This window comes from Caloenas nicobarica, chromosome 1 (assembly GCF_036013445.1).
Source record: "Caloenas nicobarica isolate bCalNic1 chromosome 1, bCalNic1.hap1, whole genome shotgun sequence".
Classification (NCBI taxonomy): domain Eukaryota; kingdom Metazoa; phylum Chordata; class Aves; order Columbiformes; family Columbidae; genus Caloenas; species Caloenas nicobarica.
Window position 1 is genome coordinate 138,379,531 of NC_088245.1, and position 11,639 is coordinate 138,391,169.

The 11,639-nt window shown below is 37.9% G+C and overlaps 1 protein-coding gene across 1 annotated transcript in view; it reads left to right on the forward strand.

The window, feature by feature from the left end:
* The window catches only part of CXADR (CXADR Ig-like cell adhesion molecule), a 36,554-nt gene extending 26,029 nt beyond the window's left edge, over window positions 1-10,525 (forward strand). The window contains exon 8 of the mRNA XM_065651793.1: window positions 8,689-10,525. Coding sequence (XP_065507865.1) covers window positions 8,689-8,730 — 42 coding nt within the window. The 3' untranslated portion in view covers window positions 8,731-10,525. The remainder of the gene's footprint in view (window positions 1-8,688) is intronic.
* Window positions 10,526-11,639: the final 1,114 nt, after the last annotated feature.

Below are 11,639 nucleotides of genomic sequence, written 5' to 3' on the forward strand. Positions count from 1 at the left end.
TTATTTTAAAGCAGCACTTGTGTATGGCTTCAGCTTTCTCTTTGTGTAATTGGAAGTGAACTAATAAATATGGCTGTGTATACCATGCTGGCATTAATAATTTTATTTCTTGCCTTTTTTCCCCCCACTAATATCTGAGGGAAGTAAAACTTCAGGTGTTTTATAACATGCGCTTACTTGTGGTTTCTAATTATAGATACACAGATGTAGTGATCAATTTTAAAAGCATACGCAACGATCTCACCAGTTATTCTGAAACATAAGGCTGGAAAGGAACTTCGGATTAAATTTAATTCCTCGATGTTTTAGGTAGAACCCAAAATTTCTGGAACCGTTAAATTTTAGTCTTTTAAAATTCAAACAAGCAGGTTTACAGCACTCAAAGCACATTGATAAAAATGATTTGTTTTATATTGTCAGGTAATGTGCATATTTTTTGATTCAAATGAGTTGTCTTGGTATACTCCCACCCCTTGGCCTTGCAAACCAACTAATTGCTGTCCTTGCAATTTTACCTAAGATAATGCAGTTTCTCCAGTGTTGTGTTGGGCACATAGTTTTAGGAAACGAAGTTTGGCATGGGCACTGTTTGCATTAATGGCATGTATTATGTTTATCTGATTGGAAGTCTAATTAGCTTACATTTGTTTATAATGTGTGCATATCTTCATATGTTAATGTGTACTTGTGCTGTGGCAGATGTTTCAGTCACTTCGTGTATATCTGGAAAACCTGTTTGATCCATGTGTGCACAAGCATACAAAATTAACAGAGTACTAGTGGAAAAACCTTTAGGAATTTTCTCTATTTCAAATAAAGATTTGTACTTAAATACAAAAGGAAACCTAATAAAATGCAGATTCAGATTTATTTGTATGTATTTGTAGAGCTCTAAGAAACCTTTCTACACCCTTTTAACGTCAACGTCCACTGCAGTTCAAGACTTTCATCCTTTCCAAAGGTTTCGTTTTGTCACAGGTGGCACTTGAATGCCTCAGCTGCCCCTGGTCTTTGATTTGGAGATGTGATGATTGTGGCTCAGGGAAGTTCAGTCCCTCCAGCTTGTCTGTGGCAATTCCAGCAAAGCGGGCAGTGCTTTCCCAGGAGTGTCCTGAAAGAATATAGAGGGCACCCTTCCTGTGGTAGTTCTACAAAACCTTTGTGGTCCTTATATAGGTATTAGACAATGCCTGGGGTAAAGCTTCTTGAAAAGTCTGCCATGCTGTTTATTTGCTCTGAACATCTTAGACTGACTGTGTACTTTGAGCTTGTTATTTTCCAATGTACTTCTCAGCTGGGAGAAGCTTGGGTTCTTTCAAGCTCTGCGATAATACCGATAAGCAGTTAACTGTTTTCTAAAACAGCTTAACAATTAATGCCAGTGATTTAGCCTTGCTTTCTTGTGTGTAAAATCCGTAAAACAAAACCAGAGGAGCTTGTGAAGAAAATAGCTGATCAAGAAGCAAGAGTAGAGTGAAAGAAGCTATGAATGTTGCCTGCCTTTCCAAGTTTCAGCTCGTTCTAAAATTACTTTGCACTTGTGGGTGACTGTAGGTGATTGCTCACAACATGAAGACTTGCATCTAAATATAAAAATAATGTGTACTTCAGTTGTGATGATTCTGTTGCGTTTTTAACTTGTTTTAGGCTTTTTGCAGAATGGTAAAGGCACAGCTATCAGGAGAAGAATATGAACCTTTAATTTTATAAAATAACCACTTTGGCAGAAAACTCCTGGAGGATTGCATTGTCCCTGCTTGTGACTTCCAGTCAAAGTCAAGTTTCTGAAAATAGAGGTCCTGTAAGGATCCTTTGGTTGGTTGGTTTTTTTATTATTATTAATTTATTTATTAATTTTTCATATTGTTGAGAGTCAGTGTCACCCTCCTAAGTTGGAGTTTTGAAGTCTTCAGCTTTCAGCTGTTGAGTACTCACCAGGTTGCTTTGAACATGCGAAGTGGATATAGCATTTTGTGGCAGCAGCTGCTAGCTGCATCTTCATTTTAGTGGGTCAGCACAGTTATTGACACTTTTTATTTTTTAAATATCATTGACCAGATCAAGGACAATTCTACCATATTATTCAGGAAAGATCAAGATAGTTGTGCAACTCGTACAGGAACCTTGTGTGATACCAGGATTGCTAGATGGTGGGAGTGGAGCAGCTTTATAAAGAAGTTGAGTGTGTTAGTTACACAACTTGATTATGTAACAATTTTAAAACATGGCAATATTAGAAGAGACGCTAACATCTGAAAGCACGTCACTTTGCCTTCAATAATCTAATTTTTTCCTCAGGGGAAAGTCCTCTGGAGGCAGTATGTCTGCTGGGAAGCGCGGAAAGCTGTGATGCAGTGACAGTTGTCCCACTTCTCAGGGCCGGGTGCTGTGGTTCTGTGAGCTGCTGGCAGGCAGGACCAAAGTTTAGTGCCGTACCTGAAGGCTATTGGACTCTTTTCCCAGAGTACTTTTCCTAATTGCAAAATGGGGAGAGGAAACAGCAGGTCTGATCAGTTTGTGGGAGGGACCTGAATTCTGGAAACACAAAAGGACTGTCCAGCTTCTTAAAGCCTTTCAGTAACTCTGTTTTCCAGCCGCATCTAGTTCAGGGGTTTACAGGCAATCTGCAAAACCTTTGCATTTAGAGTTGCTTATAGAGCCAGTATATCTTCATTGTTTAAATTCCAGGGTCTCATACTCTTCCTACCATGAACTAACTTCTGTATATGATGGGTTTGATTATATTATTGAAACAATACTGTATAAAGAAACAAACTGTAGACTAAAGTCTCCTAAATGCTCCACATAAGGCAAATGGTGACAGCACAGCTTCTTGGTGCTCTTGGCCCAAACATCTCCCGGGTTGCAATGGTCACTGACTTTAGGTAGCAATTCATTCAGAATGTGGTATCAAGGAATAGTAAATCAAATGGTAAAGAGCTGTAAAAGTAACTTCATATACCATTAGTGTAATAGCTTCCAGTTAGGTCAATTTTGCAAATTATGTTCTGTGTGAATAGGAAAGAAACTGAGATTTTGTTTCTTGTGGCCAGTTACTGCTGTACAAGTGAAGTAACACCCTCTCACAGCTTATGATTTGGCCTGCTCTGTGATTTATAAGTGAAACTATTATTCCATACAGCAATCTGAATCTCCTTATTTCATTTCACTTGGTAATATTTTACTTGTGAAACAGCAGTCAGGATTAGTCAGATTTCACAGAAGTTAAAGTGTGCAGCAGAGGATCCATTCTCTGTGTTTAAGGTCTCTGATTTCAACCAGCAGCAGCAGCTCACAGTATCTCGCTAGTCATCTGAACTAGGGGTGTTTCTAAGAAAATATTTGCTGAAGTCAAAACGTGTGCTGTGCCTTATTTAACTGTAGGAGATCAAGATAAAATTGTTACTTAAGATTTCCATTTCCTAGTAGAATAGCTCAGGTCGGGAGGGATGCTCATGCCCTTAGACCAGAAATTGAGACAACTGGTGATAATACATAAAGCTACTGAATTGCTTGTGACTGCTGAAGATGACAACTCTGGGGCACAGCTGGTGGTTTGTGGAACATGTCAAAAAGCTTATGTTGTGGCTGCTAGCACTGAACTTCTTATCCGGATAAATAAAATGCCCTTCCACGTCACTTCCAATCCTGTAACTGTCAAGAGCAGAAACAGTTCATCTAAGCTGTAAGAGCTGTAAAATACAAAATAAGGCTTGCAATTGCTTGAATTCAATATAACTTTCCCTGTTTCTTGTTGGTACCCAGGAAAAATTAAAACTGACTAAAAGGACACAGCTTCCAATGGACTGGTCTTGCCCTGGTTTCATCCTTGTATTCTCTAATTCAATATGAAATTGCTTAAGAGTTGCAATGTCTTTTTCTCTCACTTTGGAATTGAGTTGTGGTTTGGGTGACAACTTTATGTAACCTATTTAATTTAAATACCTTATATCCCTATTTAAGATGAGAGAATTGTTGTGTTTAAAACACAGAACTTAAAAAAAAAAAAACAACAAAAACAAAAAAACCCAAACCAACATGGTCTCCCCTACCAACTCCAGTCCACTTAGAAAAAAAAATTATGCCTAAATAAGAGTGCTCTGTATTGAAACAACGTAATAAATATTGCGTTTAGGAATACCAGATGCTCATTTGGGCTGAGGCTTTGGGCAGTTGCTAAACGTGACTGCTGGTGATTCGCAGTGACTTGCTCAGAAATGTTAGATTTTCCAACAGAAAGCAAAATAACATTAAGTGCCAGAAAGTTTTCTTATTCTTTACTCAGGAAAATATTTTGGGAAGAAAAGAGCAATCTGCATCAGTTAAGATTTTTTTTGTATAAGCTGACAAAAAGCTGTAAACTGTGCAGAGGTCATGAAAGGAAATGTACAGCTCAGGTATTAAGGGTGTTTTTAATAGGTTTTAACAGTTGTAGTGAGAAATGCTAGATTTGTGTTGCCTTTACACATGCTGTATTGCTAGGCTAGAAGTAGGTACTTCTACATTCCTTTTATTTACCCCTAAAAAGTGTAACTGAGGCACAATTGACTAGTATGGACCAGAGCTTAGAGTTGGTGAATAAAACACCTATTTTCATGACTGTAGTTCAGGTCATGAATGATGTTTCTTCATTTGCAGGTCATTCAGGGAAAAAATTCCTCAGACACATCTTAATTGTGTTTGTTGGTTTGCTTTTAGGAGCAACACAATGAAAGTTGTGATTCTTGTACATATACAGTTCTAATCATGCTAGACTTGCGTACTTGAAAGGCATTGCTTTTAAAATCAAGGTTATGTTCCTACTTAAAGTATTTTATGTGTATTAATATATGCATATCAATGTGTTGGTTTTTTTTTTTTTAATAGTGCATGAACTAGGTGGGTAGGCTGGAATCTCGGAGAACCCACTATAAAATGCTGTATTCGTAGATGAAAAAGCTGGAAAGAGCGTTAAAGCCTTTATGCTCAACAGTCCTTTTTGTTGCCTGAATTAGCATAATTTTCCTGCCCTGGTGTTATCTGGGCAAGCTGGGATTTTAATCAGCACTTTTGAGTGGAGCATCCAACTGACAGTGAAAATTGGGTCATTATGTTACACATGTGAATTGTATTCTGACACCATCCCACATCTGTGCCAACCATATTAACTAGTTAACTTGCTGCTGGCTTTATGGTTTGTACATGAGGGGAAAATTGCTGAACACACAAGGAAGCTTAGGGCATCCTTAATGCTGGACACGTCTAACAGAAGCTCACTTACTAGTAATAATAACAATAATAAAAGAATCCGAAGGCAAGGGAGTCTGATTAACAGAGGATTAGGGTTGGTGTCCAGGTTCTGTCATGACTTAACTGTGTGATTTTTCTTTCCTTTTTGAAATGTTGGCGTCTTATTCCTTGGCTTCCCCATTTGTTACAATGCAGATAATTCTGTTGACTTTCAGGTACTTTTGGAATTAGACTTTTCCCATAGCACTGCCGTTTTTTTAAAGCTATCCTTGATGAGTCTTTTTAGTCTTTATCAGCTGCCCATCTAGTGCTTATTTTCATTTCTTTCGTAATCACAGAAAATTTTCAAATGTATGTATTTAAAGATAGTTACCTTGATCAGAACATCTGTGGTTGTTTTCTGTTCCCTGCCACTTGTTGGTTTTTAATTCTGTCCTGACAACAGTCACTCTTCCAGTACTTCTAGCACCACTTGGGTATTTTGAGTTGTGGTAAAAATAATAGTAGGACAGATCTCATTAGGCAGTGGCTTGAAGGTGAAAGATCCCCCAAAGCCCATTGCCAGTGCAAGGGGAAACACGTTTCCTCTGGAGGCTTTGTCACAGGTCCCAGGAGGTGGCTTCTGTCTCCTTCCACTCACTGGCATGTGGGAGAGTGTTCACCTGGGCTGGTGTCCCTCATCACTCTGCTGGGCCACTTCACACCCCCTCCCCACCCTTTTTCCTGCTGCTCACAAGGGTGTTGGAAGGTGTTCTCAGGATAAGGTAGTTCGTCCTATTTCTTCTGCAAATACAGAATCAAGATGTGTTGAGTACTTATCTTCATTGCTACTGGTATTGGAGGTGTTTAGCTGTGTATACTTACACTGCCAGGCTGAGGTAGATAAAGAGAGACATAAAGCTCCTTTTTGTCATCATTGCGTTGGCCCAGTCAGCAACAAATTACTCTTTGGTTTTGGCTTTTTATACGACTATTCTGCCTACAGCTTCCCACTGACAATGGTGGCTGACTTTCCTCATTCTATTCCATGCCGCCTTTTTATGCCTGATTACTGGTTTTATTTCACTGCTGAAGCAGGACATTTTTAGTAGACAGTTTTCCGTTGTCTGACTATAGTATGTCTCTATTGAACATTCTTTTATGGAGGGTTGTTCCTTTTACTGATCTTTTCTATCATAGTTGTTGTTCCTAACTAGTTTCACTCATTTGTCTTTGGTTCAGTCATTAGGCACTTTAAATACACATAATTATATTTTAGACTGGCCCCTAGTTTTCCAGCTTAAATGTGATAAGGTTATGATTGCAAGTACTTGCGCAGACAGCATTTCTCATGAATTGGTATTTTTCCTTGCAATATCCCAAAGAATTATCACATCTTGTTTATAAGTTACAGCACTGGATTTTTTTGTTTGTTTGTTTTCTTTATCATGGTTGCATGAATAACTAGCTGCATGATAGGGTTCACTTGCCAGACTACATTTTTCTTTACTTTTTTTTTTTTAATTTTTTTTTTTTTTTTTTGGTAGAGACCTACTGAGATGAGAAAGAAAGAAGAAAATCAGCACTGAAAGTATCAGGACAGTGCAGGCAAAGGAGAACAGATCGTGTTGTATTTGTTCCATTTTGCCCTTCTAGCTCATTTCAGCATGTGATTTTTAACTTTTCCAAGCAGCTAGAGGATCAGAAGCTTTTTGCTTCATAAGCAGGATACAATAATTTTTCTTGACTCAATTCATGAAAGGGAGTGGACAGGACATGCTTGATGGAGAACCATGATTATGTGAGCCCCTACTTGCACACCTGCTTCATCCCTGAGAATACCTAAATTTATAAACTTTTTGTCACGTAAAAGCTCTGTTTCTTCAGGCTTTACCAATAGAGTGGGATAGGACGAACTGTGTGGGGAGCAGCTTGATCTTTTTTAGAAAGCATGTATTTACTAATTATTGACTAGTTATCTGAGAGCTATTAATGCAAAAGGTTGGAAACAGAGTGTTGTGTTAGCTGTGACACAAAGACAAGAACAGAGACAGGACAGTCCCAATGAATTTGCCTCTTAACAGAGTATCAGTTAGTTTGTTCAAATACAATTTGAGGCTGATACTAGGGTTCTTGTTCCTGCAAGGACAGATGTGTTAGAATGGAAAATTAGTTCCAGGAGAAAAAAAAATATATACTGCCAAAGTCTTCCAATATGGAGAAAATGTTAAATAAATGATCTTGAAAATACACTTTTACACTGTTACAGTCCTGAAAAGAAAATGTATATAACCAATAGCCAGAATTAAGTTGTAAAACAGATTCTTATGCTAGATAAGTTAAACAGAAGGTAAATATAGTGAATTAATGCCAAGCACTACTCGATACTGATTTGAGTTATGCTTCCAAGCAAGGTTTTCTGGAGGTACTCAATTATTTTTACTGTCACATACAACTGGAAGATTTTATTTGATGTGTAATTCTAGTTGCAATGTGACAGTTTAAAAGGAAGAAAGTGAGATGTTACAGAGGTAGCAGGAGCCAGTTTTTTTAATTACTGGTCTTACAGGGAAACTGTGGTGCTGTTGAGGCATGTTTTAATATTCTGTAAAGACTGGTAGAGTAATAAAAAAAGCCTTTAATAAGCCGAAATGCAGTAAGAAAATGAGATGTTTGCAGTAAATGCAATATATCTGTATACCTTTGTGGATTATTAATTAAGAAGAGTTGTTTTCTGCTAGAATATAATATTTGGAAAATTAACACTGGTAACTCTCAGCAAAGTCTGAGTACGGCCCGCATATAGAAAAGGCAGTTTTGCAGCATGAAGTGGTAGCAAAAATGCTTAGTTATCATTTTTCTTACAATATCAGTCTTGGAATATTAAGTCAAAGAATACAGAGCTGATAAAGAACTGGAACTGGAACAAAGAATAATTTTTTACTATCTGTGGGCAAAAAAAAGTATCCCCCAAAAAAGTTAACAAACATAGCAAAGAAACTAGAACGAACTTCTGAGGAAATGGTGAAACAAGCAAGTATGCAGATTGAGATGAGTCACTGGATTCTTTGAGAAAACTGAATATTTATAGCAGTAAATAACAAAAATGTGTGGATCTTTGATAATTCAAGTTACTAGTATGAAACTGAGGAGAGAGATATCTAAGCAGACTTTGGCAGATACTTTAAAAATTGATGGCAGTAGCTATGCCCTGGGAAATCCATGAGGCTTTTCAAATAACCTGGGTGGTGAAGATACTGAAAATTTGCTATTAAGTTAAATGTACAGTCATTTAAGGCCCACTGATAAATCGAGTCGATTTGCTACCCCACTGCACTGGTTTTCTGCAAGACACTGGTTTAAACTCTAATCTGAGTGACAGTAACTTTGGTGGTGATTGGAATAGTGCATTTAATTACTGTATATTACAATATCTAGCCTCTTGTTAATATAGATTAACGATATTCTTTCTTTTTATAGTATGACAACGCACACGAGACTGGTGACATAACAGTGGTATAAATATGAAGAAACAGGCATCATTTTTTGCATGACTTTCAAGTATGGTGAAACTGAAGTACATTATGAAATGAAGTGCTGTTTTTTTATTTGATCTCGCTTTAGATTCAAGATTGTTAAGTAGGCTGTGTTCGGTTTTGTAAGTACCACATTTTTTTCTTTTACACGTTTTTAATGCAAAGTTTACAAAGTGCCTACCAACATTTTTCTTGCTAGTTCTGCATTTTGAAAAGTGTGCACAATCACTCCTCTCCACCACGGAGATTGAAAAGCTTGTGAGGTTAACAAAATCAACTCAGGTAATACAAAATATAGCCTTAAGCAGTGGGGCGTTGAAAGAGATTGTAATCTGAAACAGAGTAGTTTTGTTTTTTCCTAACTTTCTGGTCTGCTGATTTGATAGGAAGTATATAGTTTATCCGATGCTGCAATGATACCAATGAGTTCTTACAACCTTTGTGTGATATGCACTGTGTTTTAAGATTGTATATATTTTATAACACTAAATAAAATGTACTTGAACATTACAGTTAACACGTGCTTCAGCATAATGTGTTAATGCAGGTGTTGTGGTAACTCATGTCTGTGCGATGCCTCTTCCTTCTGCTCCCCAACTTAACCCTGCAGGAGATGGGAGGAAGAAGAGCGCTCTGGTTATGGAGACCTTGTTGCCTTCTGCGATGTGGAGATGTTGGGTATCGATTTCATAACGAAAATGTTAAACTATGGAACCACCTAAGGGTGAGACCACTGTGGACTGATCCCATGGATGTGAGCTTAGTAATTGATTTTCATAGCCCGATACACCGCTGGTTCTTAGGCATTTTTGATAACTCATTATCTGTCACAGTCCACACAAATCAGAGCATGCTGAAGGACGGAAGTAACAGCGAGCATATGCAAACTTAAACCTGTCTTTGATCAACTACATGTTTCTGTGCTCTTGAGAAATACTGGGTGATGTGCTGGTTTTTTAGTGTTGTAAATATGGAGATACCTATTTAAAGCGTAATCCAGTGATATCTGCTATGCTGTGCTCTGAAGGCAACCATGTAATCCATTGGTGAAACTGGTGCTTATAATGCTGGAAAAAACGTTACCTCTTAAATTATATTTGCTTCTGTTTTTGAGAGGAGTGCAGGTAATTCTAGAATAAACTCGAACTCAGATGCTTTTGACCAAAAGATCCGTATAGTTGTTTTTGTCACTGTACCTGAAAAAACCAAGTAAAACCATCTAAGAAAACACTAATATCTTCATGAGAAAAATGAGAGGAGGGTCTCTAAATGTCACAGGTTTAAGTAGCCAATTAAAAATCTTTCCAAATCCAATTTAAGTTCAAGATTATAATTACAGAAAAGATACTTTGTCTTTAAGAAGCACTTGTTTTTATGCCAAAACATTATGTCCTCATTCTCTCCTTTGACTCCACGCTGCCTAAACTTGTCTGTGAGTGAATCTGGCAAGTAATTAATCAGGCTAAAATTCCACTGGGATCTGTATGAAAGTTTCTTGGTCAAGAAGCAGCAACCGTCTGTTTAGTGTATGTTCCGTAAGGCAGCGATTTATGGATATAACTTATCTTTTTTGCTACAGTGTACTCCATATAAGATGAGTAAGCGTCTTCCCCCACACACACCCAGTGATCATCATCATCTGAGTGCTTAATGGCTGGTGATTTAGGAAAGGAAGAAAAATGTAGGAGTTACTGTGCAATCTTATAGTGTTGTTTAAAAACGGAGTTTTGTAAAAGAACTCTCTTTTTTCTAGAAAAATCTGCAAAACTTGATGTACCAAAGTATGTTATTGAAGGAGTAAGTGAAATAAACTATTTTTTGTACTCAAATTCCTACCTAAATTAATTTTTAATATGTGTATATTTTCAGTAAAGAAGCAATATGCAACAAGTGCTGTCATGGAAGTTAAACGTGTGTCTGTTTTGCAAAGAAATTTTCGTTTAGGTTTTCTTTAAGAAACTAGTAACTGCACAACTACTTTGTCGTCTGTCTAGTGAGTTGCTTGGCTAGTCCATGTGTTCTTACCTCTAATACACAGAATAGCTTGGTCATGCATGGTCAGCGGGTGGAAAACACCTGGCTCTTCTGCCAACACTATTAAATGAGAAGAAGTAGTGCATTTCACCTACCTTAACTTCTTGCCAGGGCTTGCTTTTCAGAGGAAGGTTCAAGCAGGTGCTCATTTGGTAACTGTGCTCTTGGCCACACCCAAAAATATCTCATCTGATGTTTAATATGCAAGCTAACTGACCTGGGCAGTTAGACAAAGCCTAAATGTCACTGATGCTTGGTAGCCTGCATCTTTGCTGCAAAACAGGTAAACCTACTTGCAGTGCTTTCCCACCATCCCTGCATAATATGTTGTTCTATCAAATGGGAATCATTAGATCGAGCTGATACTTTACTCCATTTAGTTCAGACCACTTCAGTTTCATTTCTCCAGAAGCCATTACAATTACAGACATCTGAAGAACACCACTGTGCTCATCCATTCTCATGCTTCCTGGTATCATCTTCGTGGTTACCAAGCTTTGCAGTCCTGTAGACCTTTAGGTTTGATGTAGGCTTTGGAAAATGTATGTCGCAAGCTCTTACCGAGGTTGGTTATGTGGGTTCAGACGGCCTCGGTGGCGTCTCGCCTGTTCTCTAGGGTTTAGGGTGAGCCAGGTAGTTCACCAGATGAACTTTCCCATGGATTAGGAGCTGATTCGGATTCAAGCTTTGTCCTGCAGGCAATATGGCTGCAACAGGCTCAGAAATAGGAAAATCTATGCCAGTGCAAGGTGATTTCACATTGCTACAGGTGTATCCGTGCCTGAATTATATCATTTTAATTATTTGCATAAAATTAAGAAACCCCAAACCAGGACTCTAGCATATGCATTTTGAATGGCA